The 18,817-nt window shown below is 42.8% G+C and overlaps 1 protein-coding gene across 16 annotated transcripts in view; it reads left to right on the top strand.

Moving 5' to 3' along the window:
• The window catches only part of FREM1 (FRAS1 related extracellular matrix 1), a 165,908-nt gene that overhangs the window by 26,705 nt on the left and 120,386 nt on the right, over positions 1-18,817 (top strand). For all 16 annotated transcript variants that reach the window (XM_045469927.1, XM_045469921.1, XM_045469926.1 and 13 more), the window contains exons 2-6: positions 455-981; positions 5,810-5,904; positions 8,294-8,595; positions 10,185-10,381; positions 17,585-17,908. In XM_045469927.1, coding sequence (XP_045325883.1) covers positions 700-981; positions 5,810-5,904; positions 8,294-8,595; positions 10,185-10,381; positions 17,585-17,908 — 1,200 coding nt within the window. In that variant the 5' untranslated portion in view covers positions 455-699. The remainder of the gene's footprint in view (positions 1-454; positions 982-5,809; positions 5,905-8,293; positions 8,596-10,184; positions 10,382-17,584; positions 17,909-18,817) is intronic.

Raw genomic sequence — 18,817 nt, 5'->3', positions numbered from 1 at the left:
GACAGATTAGGAGGCTTGTTTCTTATCTGGATAGAGATGATTTAGAATTAATCAGCTTTTAAAACAGTGTGCAAATAACCGACAGCTCTCTTGTACAAATTAGGCTGTAGTTCTCATTGAACTGACGAGGAAACAGAGCAGAGCTCAACTCCCTCTGAACGCGGTGACCAAACACTGCACTTGGGCAGTGAGGCTGGCTAGCTCCTGTTGGACCACACAAGTGACATCCCAACTGGGGCATGTCGAGCTTGGAAGCGGGAGTTACAGGCAGCGTAATGAAACGGCCTCCTTGCCTTTCAGATGGGCTGGAGGTCAAGTTCGTTTATTTGTTTTTAATTTAGCTGAACTTAGAGGCGGGTTGAAAGATGCCTTTGCCGGCAGGGATCTTTTGAATAGCTGCACAAACCTTTTGGTCTCTCTGTCGCTTCCCTCCAACCTCTCCTCTCGTCTGCAGGATTAGAAAAGCACTTGGGAGGCACATTCATCTTGCCGGCGTTGTCAGGAGTGATCAGCGAGTTTTATTAAAAGCCCCGGGACTGCCTGAAAAGCCTCCTTGTCTGAGTTTGAAATGAAAGGGGCATGTTAAGATCTTGGGGCACACTGTCGGGACCCCTTGCCCTGCCCCTTGGACTATGAGCTAACATCCCTGGGGGAAGCACAGAAGCCCTCCTTTGTTGAAGGGATTTCGCCGGTGGACAAATGGAGCTGGCCCCTGACAACATGAGCTCTCGGAGTTGGGGAGGGCCCCGTGCCCTGCTGCCGCTGCCACCGCCGCTGCTGCTGCTCCTGTTGCTGCTGCCGGGCTGGGCCAGCCCCACCTTCATCAGTGTTAACCATGGGGTCAGGGTGATGAAGGGCAGCTCTGCCTTCCTGTTGGGGGATGACCTGAAGTTTGCCATCCCCAAGGAGAAAGATGCTTGCAAAGTAGAAGTCGTGATGAACGAGCCAATGACCCAGAGGGTTGGGAAACTCACTCCACAGGTAGGTTGTACCTGAGATTTTCTATTGAGTGTGTGTGTGTGTGCGTGTGTGTGTGTGTGTGTGAGAGAGAGAGAGACAGAGACAGAGACAGACAGAGACAGAGACAGAGAGAAAACAAAGCAGTGACAGCCTTCCAAGGGCTGGAGTGGACAGTCTCTTGTGCGGTGTGATATGGTCAGTCTTTATGGGATTATTCCTGCCCCAAGTGACTTCATCCATTGCTAGTCAGGGTGCCTTTGGATAAGACATCAGGATTTCAAGATGCGTTTTAGGCCACACTTGTGACCGCAGGATAGCAAAAGTAAAACGTGAAGACATTTTCATCTCTGTCCATCACTTGAACGTTCCCTTAAGTAGGAGGACAGACATGGAAAAAAGAGGTGAAAATACTTCACTTTAAATATTCACTATTCTTCAAAGTGCCTGGGTGGCTCAGCCAGTTAAGTGTCCGACTTCAGGTCATGATCTCACAGTTCCCTTACGGTTCCGGTTTGCGAGTCTGAGCCCCTCATCCGGGCTCTGTGCCGGAAGCTCAGAGCTTGGAGCCTGCTTCGGATTCTGTGTCTCCCTCTCTCTGCCCCTACCCAACTCATGCTCTGTCTCTCTCTTTCTCTCTCTCCCAAAAAAATGAATAAACATTTAAAAAATAAAAAAAAATAGATATTCATTGTTCTTTAAAAATGTCTGTCAAAAAAATATTTCCCTTTAGTCAAGACCTTGGAGACCTTGTCATTTAAGAGTACTCTATGCACAGTCCTTTTGTAGGATGAAGAGTTACTTTCTAATCCATTGGATTTTAAAAAGTCTGTGTTATATTGTATTTGCTTAAAGTAGGAGTTTATCTCTGTACAAAATAGGAAATTGCTTCTGGTTTCCTTACTTGTTCCTACTGTGGTTTAACTTCCATTGCAGACAAGTTTGAGAATATTCAGCACTGGCTGCTGCTGCTGCTTCTGGAAAAATACCCATTATTTGTGAACTGTGAACATGAATCTTTGTCTCCATTTGGCTAAAGAATCATATTGCAGGAAGTTATTCAACAGTGGTACTAGATGTTGTAGAGATGCGCTGGCGAGACTTAGATAGATGCTAACTCAAATGGACATCTTTACTGCACTCAGAATACAGTCCGATTCAGAAACCTATCAGAATTCTATGGAGGGTTCTCACTTAGGGAGTATTCCTGAAGTGATAGCAACCAAATGTCTCTCTCCAATTCCCCAGGAGATTTTCTTTTGTAAGTCCGAGCATCCAACGGGCACCTGAAACCCGTCGGTACACAATAATGGCCCTCGCTCCACAGGGGTTGTATTCCCAAGTGTTTGGTAATTGCAACATGACTTGCACTGTGGAAGTGTGTTTGATTGGAACTTACCAGTCGGGGAAGGAAGAGAGACCTGGGATAGCTCATATCCAGAGCCCAGATGTGCTTAATGCAATGAGTGGGTGACATGAATAAGTCAGCTGCAGAAAACGGAGTCCCAATTTCCGGAGTTAAAAGAACCTCCTTGGAGTTGTGGAGAGTAATGTAGGACCCTAATCCTAGAGCTGCACGGATATATGTGGGTGCCTTATAAAGACTGATGAACTCATCATTTGGAACCCTTCCAATCAACATATTTTTGAAAACTGTTCAACATTTATTTAGAAGTGAGGCTGAATATCTTGTGGGGGAAGAGAAAACAATTCTTCCTGGTGCCCACCGGGGCAACCTGTGGTCCATCTGTATTCGGCTCTGGCCCCAAGCATGGCAATTTGGGGAGAATATACTGTTACTTAAGCCAGTCTCTGAGACGTATCCTCTCCCAGTCCCAAATAGCCTGTGACTTATACACACACATACAGTACTTTCTCTGAAAGTAACGAAACTGTCTCCATTATTTATTTTTGGTGCCATTTTAATGGTCTTCACTGTTTGGCTGGCTCTGCGATACCAGAGGGCAAAAGGGGATCTAAGTTACTACAACTAGGTGAAACGCTTATTTTCTCATAAGGATCGGAATAGTTCTCCAAGTCATCTCCGTTCCAAACATTCTCAGATTTTAAGGCAAAAATCCAGTTACTGGGAAGAATATGGAGCAGAAACAACATGCCTGCCTGGTTGAGGCAAGTCTGGATGGGTAGGCTGGGGACGGGGCTCCGAAAAGTCCCAGGTTGTCCCCTCGTGTACTGTGGCTTAGTGTAAGAAAGTGTTCCGTGAGTGCATTTCCGTAGGTAAACCTGGCGTCTCAAATGGATGTAAATGGTCCACAGAAAATGTGTGACTTACAGCTTCTAAAATTTATTGTGTGAAAAAAGAGGCCATTGAACTGTTTAACTTGATTATATTTCTGCCAAATATTAGAATTTTGTACCATAAGGAAACCTATATATCCAGAAAACTTTGTTTCTCAAATTGCCAGGTGATCTTCCTGGTTTGTGATGACACTTTCAACAGAAACCAGATTCCTAAGTAAAGTCTGGCTTTTTTTTTTTTTTTTTTTTTTTTTTTTGGAATGTGTGCTTATTTTCAGTGCAGCCCTCCCCAGGGATTTATTTCTTATGGCGTTTTTGAAATTAAGCATAGCCAAATGCGTGTGCACACACACAAAGCCTAAACATTATTCTTTAATAGCACTTACCAGTAAGTCGAAAGCAAGGCTTATGTGAACCCATTTCTAGCAAGATGACTGTATTAACAACACCCCACTGTGTAATGAACGGTTTTATTTGATTTGCAGAGAAAATGTTTTGTTTAACATCTGTTCAATTAGTGTTTTCATTTCATTACTGAAGTTTGTCTTAGGACCAACAGGTTCATTTTCCTATTGGATATTTGGAAAGGGATTTCAACTGGCGCATGCTAGTACCTTCTGTTTAGATAACCCTCTTGATACAGTCAATTAGATAAGGTCGGTGGCAATATGTTTTCCTCATGTTTTAGGATGAGACTGCCTCACGCACAGCACTTCTCACACCTGTTTCAAAGCAAGAACTTTCCTGGGTGGAAAGCACCTCAGTGTAGAGCTGAGCTTGCTTTTTTGACTAGGAAATACAGCAGTAAGAGAACATCTCTAGTTTAAAGCAGTTTACTGTCATTAAAGTGAGTAATGAGTTAGGAATGTGTGACAATTTAATTATAAATTGTAATTGAAAAGCAGTTGAAGTGGAAAAAACCAAGGCTAGACAGTAATTAGAAAAGGATTTAGCTCTCCTTTGTTTTAGTTGGTAAATTTATGGACAATTATGGTTGTCGCCTTTTATAAAAGGAAAACATATTACGAAACATAAAACAGATGTTTCTTTTAACAAAGCAGATTGTCCCTTTATCACCATGACTATTTGTCAATGATATGGGGAAGGTCTTTCCTTTATCTCCTTCCTTGTTGTCAGTTAAAAAGAGGAACCAATGATGTCTGTGGGAAAAGAAGATCATTGGTATTAGTAATAAAGTCTTCTCAGGGAGGATGATGTCTGTAAATGATTGAGCCTGTGACAAAGTATGAGCTAAACACCGTGAACTCAACAGTGATGGTGTGCGAATGCCTCAAGGGTATTTCTTAATCCTCTACCAAATGAGATTGGGCAGAGCAAGAGTCATGGTGTGATGGGGATAGAAAATTCTTCTTTTAAAAATTAGCCTGGGGCGCCTGAGTGGCGCACTCGGTTAAGCGTCAGACTTCAGCCAGGTCACGATCTCGCGGTCCGTGAGTTCGAGCCCCGCGTCGGGCTCTGGGCTGATGGCTCGGAGCCTGGAGCCTGTTTCCGATTCTGTGTCTCCCTCTCTCTCTGCCCCTCCCCCGTTCATGCTCTGTCTCTCTCTGTCCCAAAAATAAATAAACGTTGAAAAAAAAAAAATAAAAAAAAAAATTAGCTTTCCCCAAACACAACAGTGAGCAATTTCCTTAATGGTTCTGAGTGAGGTGATACAATTAATTATAATTTTATTTAATACAAGAAATTACCTTTAGTTTGCTCTGTGTCTCATCAACCATTTCCGCTATTATGTAACCAATAACACAGCCTTTTGCAAGTGTATGAGAAACACGTGTGGGTCGTGTTTGGCCCCGATCAACCCCAACGCTGTCCATAGTCAGTGGTTCCAATTTTGAATATGAAAGTGCTCTCTGGAAAAGAAAGAAATGAAAGGAAAAGAAAAACTGCATAATATTTATAATACAGTGTGTTTGAGGGGCAACGCATGCCTTTTCATGCATACACCCAGGTAGAACTCTTTAACTCAATTGTTATGAACCCCTGAACATTGGGGGTATATAATATTTTGATAAATGGAACCATATTTAAATTTTTTTAAAGCTTATTTCCTTATTTCGAGAGAGACAGAGAGAGGACGGGCAGGGGAGGGACAGAGAGAGAAGAGAAAGAGAATCCCAAGCAGGCTCTGGACTGTCAGCGCGGAGCCCGACGCAGGGCCGGGACTCGCAAACCGGGAGATCATGATCTGAGCCGAAACCAAGAGTCAGACACTCAACTGGGCCACCCAGGCACCCCAAATGGAACCATATGTTAAGTGTATTATAGACTGTAAAAATCATTGTATCAAGAGATAATTACTTCTTAATATATCTGCTTGATCTGCTTAGATTTTCATAATTTCGATATTCTCAAAATAAGACACATCTGTATGAAAGCAGGATGGTGAGCGGGCACAGGGGCGGGTAGAGGGGCACAGTGGGTGGTGGTGGTTACAACGTGCACACACACACACACATGTGCATACCCCACTCACAGGCCATAATTTCCCCAGGCAGTATTCCACTGCCAGAAAAGTCAAATCTTGTACCATTTTTTTTTCACAAATATTTATCCATTTTTTCACATGAACTAGGTCTTTGACTGCCATTTCCTTCCTAATGAAGTAAAGTATATTCACAATGGTTGCCCGATTCTTGATGAAGACACAGTGAAGCTTAGACTTTACAGGTAAGCAGCACACATAACCATTCTGTGTACTTCTTAAGGCTTTATTTCTATTGATAGATGTTGTCATGAGGCTAGTTACTAGATTCCAAAGAAGACAGTCATCAGTAGAAATTGAGGACCTAAGTAGATGAGGCAAGAATTATAGCTGACTTTCAATTACCTTGATTTGTATCATCTTCCTGGCGGCTTTTCTGTAGCAAATTTCTGTCCTGCTTCCCTTCAGGGGATCACCTCCGGTGATCCACCTTCTTACTTCTGACAGGAAATGAAAATTTGCAAAATACAGATTCCTAATGAGAAGTAGGAAAATATATTCCAAAGCTGAATGGTATTCTTCATTCTGATTATCAGCTGCTTAGTTCATAAGTAGTACAGTAGCTTCTAATTTTAAACGTACTAAATGATAGAAGTGTTCAGAAAATCAATTATAAAGTTAAGTGCAGAGTGACCATGTGATTCAGCAGTTCTACTCCTAAATGTATGATGAGAGGAATAAACACCTATATTTTCACTTGTCCACAAATCTTCACTGTAGCATTATTCGTGATATCTGAAAAGTTGAAATCCTAACTGATGAATGTATAAGCCAAATGTGGCATATCCATACACTGGAATGTTATTCGGCCATACAACGGAATGACGATCTGATTCAGGCTACAGCATGGATGGACCTTGAACCCATCATGCTCAATGAAAGAAGCCAGACACAAAAGGTCACATACCTTTTCATTTATATGCAGCATCCAGAAAACACAAATCTAAAAACACAGAAAGATTAGTGGTTGCCAGGGGCTGGGGAAGGGCACATGGGGAGTGACTGTTAATGGCTATGAATTTCTTTTTGGCGTGATAAAAACGGTCTGGAATTAGATAGTTGTGATGGTTGCACAACCTCGTGAATACACTAAAAACCACTGAGCTGTATACTTTAAAAAGTGCCTTTGAGGGTATATGAATTATAGCTCAGTAAAAAATTAATTTAAAAAGGAAGCTCATGGTTATGGTATTACTCACTTCATAGAGGTGACTGACAATTCAGTAGATGGGATAGGCTTTTAGATCGTTTTTTACTTATTTTTGTTGCTGTTATGAACATTTGGCTAAAATATCCTAGTGTGTATTTCCCTGAAGTACTACCGTAACACAAAGCGTTTTGTAGAGGACGCTGGAACAGTGAATCATCCTATAGACACTTACGATCACCTGCTATAGCTCACGGCCCTATGCTGGGCATAGGAAACCAGAGGGTGAGGATACATGGACTTTACGTGCTCCTAGGCTGACCCAAAATAAGGGTAGGTACTTGTCATGCAAAACAAGTCTTGAAAGAGAGGCTGGAACAAAATGCTGTGCTCAAAAAAAGAAACAATACCCGAGGATTCCTTATAACCAGCACACTGGGTGGTGGTTTGATCTTTCTACGACTGCAGAGTTAGAGAACGAACTTCAGGGGCGCCTGGGTGGCGCAGTCGGTTAAGCGTCCGACTTCAGCCAGGTCACGATCTCGCGGTCCGCGAGTTCGAGCCCCGCGTCGGGCTCTGGGCTGATGGCTCAGAGCCTGGAGCCTGTTTCCGATTCTGTGTCTCCCTCTCTCTCTGCCCCTCCCCCGTTCATGCTCTGTCTCTCTCTGTCCCAAAAATAAATAAACGTTGAAAAAAAAAATTAAAAAAAAAAAAAAAAAAAAAAAAAAAGAAAACGAACTTCGGACAGCTTGCCTGGAAGAGCTGGAGAAGCTGATGAGTTCTGACTGCTCCCACTCCTGGAGTTTCCAAGGGGGTGGAGAGGGTACAGGAGCAGGACCGGAGAAGGGCTGAGGCAGAGGAGCTGCTCTTCTTGGTCTCGAGGACATTCGAAATAGAATATTCAGAGGAGGTGGAGGCAGAAAAATCAGAGAACATGCTTGTTCCCTCCTCACCTCCTCTTCGGCCCCTTTGGCAAGCTACTTGGCCTTTGTGCCTCGCTGTTCTCACCTGTAAATGGAATTGACAGTGCCTCTCGTGAGTTTCTGAAGAGCAAGAAGATGTCGATGCTGCAGAAACTCCTCACCCTTTCACTCCTGAATCACAGTTCGGTCCATAAACTGCACGAGCTTGATACTCTTAAATGATACATGTGCTGGGAGTGAGATTCTGAGCTCCCAAGAAGTCATTACATATCAGTACGGATGACGGGTTTGAGAGAAGGTGTTGAAAGAAAGATCCTGGGGGTGGAGATGGCGGGAAAGGGAGTCGACACCAAGCTAAGGAGATGAACGGACAAGGACAGAGATTGGGAGTAGAAATCCAAACTCTTATAAAGGCAATCTTTAAGCTTCAAAGCAAGTCAGTTCACAGATACCAGAAGTATCTGAGCACCAGTACATATTGCCTTTGCTCCATTCTCTCCACAGATTTACTGAGACGGATACCTTCATGGAAACCTTTATCCTGCGGGTCTATCTCCTGGAACCAGACTGTAACATCATCCGTATGAGTAACAACGTCCTGGAGGTGTCCGAATTCTATGGCCTGTCCCGAGCCATTGATAAGAACGTGCTCAGATTTGACTACGAGGGGGTGGCCGGCCTGGAGTGCACAGTCAGGCTGGATCCTGTGGGAAGCCGGCTGCCAGCCCACGGTCAGGTGGTCCTGCTGGAGCCTCGGCCAGAAAAACCTCGTGGAGATCAGCCGCACAGTTTTTTCCCTGAATCTCGTATGTATGTTTGAATACCTATCTGAATGTTACGAGAACTGATGTATCTGCAAATAGTCGTTTTCCACTGGGACAAAAAGTTGGACTTGATCTAAGAACGTGTTGCTGGTTGAAACATGTCAGTTAGTGGGGAAGAGTATGCACTTGGGGATCCATACGACCTGGGTTTGAAAACTGCCTCTGCTATTTATTTCCTGGGTGATTTTAGGTAAGTTACTTAACTGCATCAAGCCTCTGTAAAAGGAGTAAGGAGAGTAGCTGCCTCACAGGATTGTGGAAAGCTGGAGTACATGAGATCCCGTGCACAAAGTGTGGTTCACACCGTGTTTGGCTCATAGCAAGTGCTCCGTAATTGTCAGCTGTTATTATTCATGATAGCAATGGCAGGGGTCGTGAGAGTAGTTGGTGTATTTATTAAATACTGTTTGACTATGAATAAGTCTGAGGTAGAGCATAGCGGTAGCCATGGTTTAAATCAGGAAGAGTTGATGGACAATGTTCCTTCTGTTTTTCATTTCATCAGTATATTTTGGGCACCTCCTGTATGCACAATGGTATTCTAGGCATTATGGGAAGGCCAAGAAATAGAAGGCATAATCACGATCACATTAATGCCTTGAATTTGGGCCGCAATTTACAGCTAACGGCAGGCTAGCACACGAAGTACTCTTGTTTAGGGTTCACAACCATCTGGTTAAGAAGTAGAATACTATGGGGCACCTGGGTGGTGCAGTCGGTTAAGCGTCCGACTTCAGCCAGGTCACGATCTCGCGGTCCGTGAGTTCGAGCCCCGCGTCGGGCTCTGGGCTGATGGCTCAGAGCCTGGAGCCTGTTTCCAATTCTGTGTCTCCCTCTCTCTCTGCCCCTCCCCCGTTCATGCTCTGTCTCTCTCTGTCCCAAAAATAAATAAACGTTGAAAAAAAAATTTTTTAAAAAGAAGTAGAATACTCATTTTGTACGTCACTGGAAAAGTGAGTGGCCTATGTGTGTCACTTACCCCACAAGAGTGAACTATGAAGCCGGGCAGAGACAGAGAGACTATGGCAGAGATGATTATGGTTTTTAGTGGGAGAGATCAGGTTGGTTGAGGTGGTTACAGAGTATTTAAAGGGGGGTTAAGAAAAGGACTAAGCGGACCTGGAAGGGTGTCTGGACTTGAGGGTGTGACGAGCACAGCAGGGAGAGAATTTCAGCGAGTAGGACAGCCTCAGAGAGGCCACATGAAGAAACCATGGAAGCGGATGCAGTGAAGGAAGGCCTGTGCTGGACGATGGGAGGCAGTCGTGACCCAGAGGCCTATCTGTCAAGGATATTCAAGCACCAGAACATGCATTTTATGATTTTTTTTCTCTCAGTGTGACTTTTGGTGGGCAAGGATCTCAGGAGACAACTGGTCAACTATTCTTTTCAGTAAAAGAAACAACAGGGTTCTAGAACAATGCCAGCCCTCTCCGTGAATGACTAGAGGGTGTATGAGGGTGTTCGTGAGGCAGTGAGAGGGAATGAGTATCCGTGGGAGGGAGGATTAGTTTTTTACATTTCACAGTCATGCTCAAGTGACTCTCTTAATTCAGTGCTGTCCATTCTAGAACTGGGAACAGACCTGAAGTGTCCAGGTGGAAGCTGTAGCCTGGGCCTGAAGAAAGCAGGAAGTATCAAAGTGAGCTGTGAGGAGTTCCTGCTGATGGGGCTTCGTTACCAACACACGGACCCCCCTTCTCCCAACATTGATTACATCTCCATCCGGCTGGACCTCACAGATGGCAGGAGTAAAATCGTATACAAGGTAGAGTTTGGGGTTCTGTGTCTGTCCCCCACTGCAGCAAGAGAGCCACCTCCATGGAGCTGCTCGTGCTGACTGCCATGCCGGGACAGGCAGCTCCTGGGCCATTGCAGGTGGGACTGCCCAGTAACGCATGAGAACTGCAGGCTTGTTGGGGCGCCTGGGTGGCTCAGTCAGTTAAGCGTCCGACTTCGGCTCAGGTCATGATCTCACAGTTCGGGGGTTCGAGCCCCGCGTCAGGCTCTGTGCCGACAGCTCAGAGCCTGGAGCATGCTTCGGATTCTGTGTGTCTCTCTCTCTGTGTCTCCCCTACTCACATTCTGTCTCTCTCTCTCTCTCAAAAATAAATAAAGTTTAAAAAAAAAAAAAAAAAAAGAACTGCAGGCTTGTTCTGCCAGTGAGTGCTTAAAATTGGATGGAGCCTTTGTGCAGACTGTCAGTCTATAATTTCTCCTCCCCGACTCTCTTCTAACTCTGCCACCACTAAGGCAATGGAGGAAGGACTGGGGCCAGTGACATGCTACCCTTCTTCTTCCTCCTCCCCCTTCAGTATTCTCCAGCTTGTCATTTGATCTTTTGTAGCACCCTCTCTTTGAGGTTTCATTTCCCCCTTCTTTTATAGAACCTCTTCTCCCCCGTTAGAGGAAATGAGGGGGTGCACACATCCACTAGGTAAGTCCATGGGAAACTAGGAAGAAGGGGAAACCTAGTCCCATTTTTATGAGTATAGTGGATTATATCGTTTTCATTCTTTCAGACTTTGAGATGGAGGAGTAGGTCATCAAAGAGATAGGCAGTCCCCCGAAGCCTCTTCCATCGTTCAATCTCTTTTAAATCTCCCGCCCTTCCCTTCTATTGACCTCACACTGACATGAAGGTAGAAGATGAAATCAATTTACATGAAATATTGAACATGCTACTCCACTGATTCATATACTCTAGAATTGGTTTATTTGGTTAGCTGAGCAACTGTGCATCAGCTAAAACAGCTCAGACTTCATGCTGACGTAAGATGATCCACGGTAGCATTCATGAAAGACCTCCATCTTTCAGACTTTGACTTCTTATTAGGATTCCTCCTAAGAAACTCAGATATTGAACATTATTATCCACCCCCCACCCCTCACCGCCAAGGAATTGATAAGACAAGAAATGATAAGAAAATAATAAAGTAAGATCATAGAATTTTATTTATTTATTTTTAAAAAAAAATTTTTTTTTTCAACGTTTATTTATTTTTGGGACAGAGAGAGACAGAGCATGAACGGGGGAGGGGCAGAGAGAGAGGGAGACACAGAATCGGAAACAGGCTCCAGGCTCCGAGCCATCAGCCCAGAGCCCGACGCGGGGCTCGAACTCACGGACCGCGAGATCGTGACCTGGCTGAAGTCGGACGCTTAACCGACTGCGCCACCCAGGCGCCCCAAGATCATAGAATTTTAGAATTGAGATAGATGGTCTGGTCAAATTGATTAGGTAAATAACTTGGAGAATCTTAAAGGATAGATTTCTGAGCCTCACGGTAGCGAAGAGCATGAACACTGGGCCCAGTTTGCCTGGGTTCAAATGTCTATTTAACTAGCTCTCTGACTTTGGATTTTATGCCTCAGGTTTTAAAACCTGAAAACGGGGATAAGAGAACCTACTTCTGAGAGTAAGCGAGAGAAATAAACAAGATAATAGTTATAAAGCACCTGGCACATAGTAAGCACCATGTATGTTTTGCCAGTTAAAGAAGCTACCCAGGAAAAAATGGATCATCAGCTACGTTTGGAAACGACTGGTGTAGCCCAACCCCTTGTAGGGTGGTGGCCAGAGAAATTGCATGCTTTGTCCATACATATGTGGCTGTATGACTGAGCCAAGACTAAATGCTAGGCCTCCTATCTGTAGATGTCTTTTTGTCTTTTTGACACAAAGCTTTCATTTTTATTGATTTCTTATCTCCATTAAAAAAATTAGACCCATTTTTCTTCCTGATTTTTCTTCCTTTAAAAAAATTTTAGGGGCGCCTGGGTGGCGCAGTCGGTTAAGCGTCCGACTTCAGCCAGGTCACGATCTTGCGGTCCGTGAGTTCGAGCCCCGCATCGGGCTCTGGGCTGATGGCTCAGAGCCTGGAGCCTGTTTCCGATTCTGTGTCTCCCTCTCTCTCTGCCCCTCCCCCGTTCATGCTCTGTCTCTCTCTGTCCCAAAAATAAATAAACGTTGAAAAAAAAAAATTAAAAAAAAAAAAATTTTTAAAAAATATTTCTTTATTTTTGAGAGAGAGAGAGAGAGAGAGAGAGAGAGAGAGAGAGAACGAACCAGCAAGGCAGGGGCAGAAAGAAAGGAAAACACAGAATCCAAAGCAGGCCTCAGGCTCTGAGCTGTCAGCACAGAGCCCGATATGGGGCTTGAACTCATGGACCATGAGATCATGACCTGAGCCGAAGTTGGACACTTAACCGACTAAGCCACCTAGGTGGCTCCCCTGACTGATTTTTCTTTTTTTTTTTTACATCTCTATATTGAGTTAGGACTTTGTTTGTTTATATTTTCAGATCAGTTTGATTGGGATTTTACCCCTTTAAATGACCTTCCTGTTTTATTAATTAACTTACTCCATAGGCAATTTGGCATGTCATAAAACACATTCTTTTATGAATATCAAAATAATATGCTCATTGCAGAGAATAATTTTTAAAAACCGCATAGAAAGCACAATAAGAAAACAAAACGAGTTATGTTTCAACCCTTTTATACACACACACACTTATACACATGGTAAGGAGACAGGTACAACAGTGTTGATTCTGTTTCATGCAACTGAATTTATACTATATTTGAAGTTTTAAAATCTTGTTATTTTATCATTTTTATGCCTGTACAGTCCATTCTCATCAAGTAACTAAATGACTCCTCACCCATAATTGCTTCTAGATTTTTAAGGATTTCTTGTTGACATTTGTTGTTGTAATCTACCCAAAATGAATTCTATAATATTGTGAAACAGAGAACACTTTTTTTCCCAAGTAGCCCAGATTTCAACACTTGGTGTTGAAGAACTAACCTGTTTCTCATTGATTTTTGATGCTGCTTCTATTGCATAGAAAATATTATGTATATGACTTCAAGGCTAGTTCTTTTGTTCCTTAGATTTGCCTACTTATTCTTGTGCCAGTATCATTCATTCTAAATATAAAAGGGCAATGATACACTTCAGTATTTTGCAGGCAAGTTCTTCCTTATCACTTGTCTTCAAAGTTTCCTAACCCATTCTCACCTATACGTAGTTCTCAAGCCCTAAGTAGTTTTATCGGGATTGGATTAAAACTGTATGCTATTTTGGAAGTAATTGGAATATTAGAACATTTAGCATACTGAGCCTTCTTATCCAGAAATGAGGGATCTCACTTCATCTAGGCAAATGTTCTTTGATGTGTTTCTGTAAAATTTGCAGTTTTCTTCATGTAAGTTGAGCATACTTATTAAGGCCTGTCCAAGGCAGTGTGCTTTTGGGAAATTACTATGAATAGGCACTTTCCCCTCCATTATATCTTCTCATTGGTTACTGATGATAAATAGGAAAGCTATTTTTTGGTATAATTTTCTTTTATCTGGCTTCTTTCTTGAATTCAATTATTCCAAGAATTTTTAAATTCTTTGGGCTTTTGAAGACCATAATTATATCTTTCACTAATGATGATAATTTTGTCCTTTCTTTTTCAGTAATTATTCCTCTTATTTTTGCTATGTTCTCCACTAGTTTGGCCAGAATAATATTAAATATAATGATTCCTATAAGAATCCTTGTCTTGTATATTTTATCAATATCAACTGCCCACGCTGTCCTTTTTTAATGCCTTTTGCCTTGATTCGTCTTTCTTTGAAAGTAATATGACCACTTCTGCTTTTTTCTTTACATGGTAACTTTGGATTGTCCCTTTACTTTTAATCTTTGTATGCAATTTTATTCTAAATGCCTCTCCTATAAGGCATAAGTAATTAGCTATTTAATTTCAGAATATTTGTCTTGAACATGGGAATATAAACTATGGTTTTATAATAATGGGTATATATTTTTTCTATCATCTTGTTTTATGTTCTCTTGCTAACTAAAAAAAATTTGTCTTGTAATATAGATTATATTTTCTATGTCTTTCTTCATTTATTTGAAAGTTGTTTATCTGACCTTATGTTTTACTGGGATTTAGTTCTAAAATTAAAAACATTGTTTAACTTAAGTTTTTAATATTTAAGACAAAAAATGAAATGAGTCTTTTGGCTCCTTCCTATATATGATGAGGATCGGTCCTATTTATCCTTTCTCCTAGTGATTGCCCATCTCCCCACCTTTGTTTATGCAATCTGAAATTTTAGTTGTCTCCTCTGTGGCTCAGTCAGTTGAGCCTCTGACTCTTGGTTTCAGCTCAGGTCATGATCTCATGGTTCGTGGGTTCAAGTTCTGTGTTGGGCACGGCAGTCACAGCGCACGGAGCCTGCCTGGGAGTCTCTCTCCTCTCTCTCTCTCTCTGCCCCTCCTCTGCTCTCACGCACTCCTGTGCACTCGCTCTTTCTTCTGATGAAAATAAACATTTAAAAAAATAAACATTTAAACATTTATAAGTAAACATTTAAAAAAATAAAATTTTAGTTCTAGCATTCAGTTATTATATTTGTTATTTCTTATATCATCTATCTTTTATTTCAAGTAAGCTCTTTTTGATGTTTATATCCATTTTGTTAACATGTCTAAAATAACATATTTATTTAGGCTTAACCCTAGGCTTAGATGGTCTTATTGTTCAGCACCAGTCCTTTTATGTTGTGATTTTCCCATTCTTGAATTTTCAAATTATGACTCTATTTTTTAACGGCATGTGAAAAATAGATACTCTAAACCCTGAGATGTCTCAGCGTATCATTAATTTGTCTTCATAAAGCATGCAGCGGGAGGGGAGAGGGGTGATTGTCTCCTCTTTCTCTATTGTACTTCTCTCTTAGGAGTTTTGCTGGCTAGTTTCAGGACTTCTGACCTGGGGGGGGGGCCAGTTTTTGGGGAGCGGTGGGGAGAGTGTTGAATGAGACACTGATAGAATATGACTTCATGCCCCCTAAGTCTGGCAAATGTTTCAAGCTGCTTCTTTGTCCCCAGGGCAGTTTCCTGCTTTCTCTGGGGATCCCCGGTCCTGGACGTCTCCTACTGGTGGATCTCATCTCCAGAGGAGGCGTTTCTGAGTATTCACTTGCAAGTCCTCCCATAGCTCCTGGGATGATTCCCACCTCCAGCTGCCTGTGGCAGGGATTCTTTGCCTTCTCGCAGAAGCACCCAAAAGGTCAGGGTCCAGGATGACCCCACACCAATCCTCTGTCCCACTTGGCCCATATCTGGAGCACTCAGATATTTTTCTCTGCTGCAAACAAGGACTACAGGCAGATCCCAGAACAGACACCATTATTCTTCTGCGTCTGGCTACTTAGTTCCTCCTGTGTGAGCATCAGTCCTTTGTGTTCTTACCTGTAAAAGATACATTTTAAGGCTGGTCTCAAGGAAACTTCTCTCTGGACACTGGATACCAGAGACAAATATAGCATTGCCCACTTTTCCACTTCATGGAGGTGTGTGGGGTTGGGGACCAAAGGAGTGACTCGGCACAACAATGCACTCTTCTCTACAAAGAAAACTTTCTCTTCCCCTCTCAACCCTTCTCTATTCTTGTAGTGAGTGAGAGGGTTCTAGAGTCTGGAACTGGTTCTAGACAATCTGCTTTCTAAATTCTGCCTATAGTATTGGTATCACATTCACTTTGAAATCTGTTGTCACTTTCATTGGAACTTTAGTTCAGCCTGAGCCAAAAAGAATTCCATTTTTAACATTTTGTTGCATACAGATTACAACTTCTAGTCCAATATCCAGTGTTCAGCATACTGAATGTGACTTATTTGGGGGTCCAGTATTTCCATTTCACAAATGGGTGGAGGGGGGAAAGATCTAGGAATTAAATAGCTTGATTAAAATCATAAGTGCTGGACATAGAATCAAAAGGACATTTCCTTCTGATGCCAAAACTATTGTCCCTTTTCAACCCCGGCTACATGTTAGAGTCACCAGAGAGCTTTAAAAATACCAGTTTTTTCAGAATGCAAGCTGGTGCAGTCACTCTGGAAAACAGTATGAAGGTTCCTCAAAAAACTAAAAATAGAACTACACTACGACCCAGCAATTGCACTACTAGGCATTTATTCACGGGATACAGGTGTGCTGTTTCGAAGGGACACATGCCCCCCCATGTTTGTAGCAGCACTATCAACAATAGCCAAAGTATGGAAAGAGCCCAAATGTCCATTGATGGATGAATGGATAAATAAGATGTGGGGTATATATACAATGGAGTATTACTCGGCAATCAAAAAGAATGAAATCTTGCCATTTGCAACTACGTGGATGGAACTGGAGGGTATTATGCTAAGCGAAATTAGTCAGAGAAAAACAAATATCATATGACTTCACTCATACGAGGACTTTAAGAGACAAAACAGATGAACATAAGGGAAGGGAAACAAAAGTAATATAAAAACAGGGAGGGGGACAAAACAGAAGAGACTCATAAATATGGAGAACAAACTGAGGGTTACCGGAGGGGTTGTGGGAGGGGGGATGGGCTAAGTGGGTAAGGGGCATGAAAGAATCTACTCCTGAAATCATTGTTGCACTAGATGCTAACTAACTTGGATGTAAATTAAAAAAATAAATAAATAAAATAAAAAAAAAAAACACCAGTTTTCTGGACATCTGGGTGGCTCAGTCAGTTGAGCTTCCGACTTCGGCCCAGGTCATGATCTCACAGTTCGTGGGTTTGAGCCCCGCATTGGGCTCTGTGCTGACAGCTCGAGCCTGCAGCCTGCTTCGGATTCTGTATCTCCCTTTCTCTGTCCCTACTCCGCTTGTGCTCTGTTTCTCTCTCTCTTTCTCTCAAAAATAAATAAACGTTAAATTTTTTTTTAAAAAAATGCCAGTTTTCTTGTCCCTTTTTTGGAACAACTAAATTAGAACCCATGGAGATAGGGCTTGGGCATTTAGTGTATGTTTAAAACTCTCCAGTGATTCTCATGTGCAGCCAGGTTTCAGGTCACTAAAGGACACTCCGTCTACCATTCTGGGAACCAGATATGTGATAGCTTTACTTATGTTGTTTCTTCCCTCATATTTTCTTTCCCCTCCAAAAGTCAGAGAGTGCGTGGTTGCCTGTCTATATCAGAGCCGGCATTCCTAATCAGATTCCAAGGGCTGCGTTCATGGCCATGTTCATTCTGGAAGTGGATCAGTTCATCCTGACCTCTTTGACCACAGCCGTTCTGGACTGTGAAGAGGATGAGACGCCCAAGCCCTTGCTGGTGTTCAACGTTACTAAGGCCCCACCCCAGGGCTACGTGACTCATCTGTGGGATCACACCAGACCCGTCTCCTCGTTCACCTGGAAAGATCTAAGCGACATGCAGATAGCCTATCAGCCGCCAAACAGCAGCCATTCTGTGAGGAGACATTACGAGGTAAGAAGAAAGGGAGACAAAGCTTCCAGCCTGTTTGATATTTACAGAGTTCTCAGAGAGGCCACTTCCCTTAACCTTCAGGTGAGTTTGTACAGTTATTGCCTCAGAGGAGAATCCATCACGGTAAATCAGGAGGCAGGTTCAGATGCCTAGAGAAGCCTGGCAGGTGATCCAAAGAGCAAATCCGGCTGGGGTGGGGGGGGCAGGGGGAGGGACACTGCAGGGACTGAAAAGAGCTGGCCGTTTAGAAGGCACAGGTGCACCGGGGCTCCGATGACTGCTGCCCTGTAAGAATACAGGCAAACAGACATACCGGGTAGCTATAACTCTTGTCCTGCAGAGACATTGGAAATCTGTAAGTTTGTAAAAATGTTTCAATTTTTTAAGTGTACTTATTTTGAGGGAGAGACAGAGAGAGTGAGCAGGGAAGGGGCAGAGAGAGAATCCCAAGCAGAGAGAATCCCAAGCAGGCTCTGCATTGCCAGCACGGAGCCGGATGCAGGGCTCGAACTCACGAACCGTGAGATCATGACCCGAGCTGAAACCAAGAGACGCCAACCAGGCGCCCCTCAGTGTTTCGATTTTTAAATATATAATACATATTAAAAATAATAATAATAAATAAATATATAATACATACTAAGAGTTTTAAAAGTTTTAAAATTGTGCCAGCTACAAAATATTTCTGAGGACCACTTGTGGCCCAGAGCTCACCAGTTTGAGCTGGCATCCTTGAAAGCCTTCCTGCATTACAGAGACCATTGGAGTTAGAGATGACTTTGTCTATACTCCTTTCATTAATGCATTCTATTATTCCTTCTTGTTTCAGGGGGGAGTGATTTACTGGGATCCTTACTTTTAATGAATAGCACTGACTCAGGATAGAAGACTTTATAGTCTCACTGGACG

The sequence above is a fragment of the Leopardus geoffroyi genome, chromosome D4 (genome assembly GCF_018350155.1).
Source record: "Leopardus geoffroyi isolate Oge1 chromosome D4, O.geoffroyi_Oge1_pat1.0, whole genome shotgun sequence".
Classification (NCBI taxonomy): Eukaryota; Metazoa; Chordata; class Mammalia; order Carnivora; family Felidae; genus Leopardus; species Leopardus geoffroyi.
This window is presented reverse-complemented; position numbering and strand designations above follow the sequence as displayed.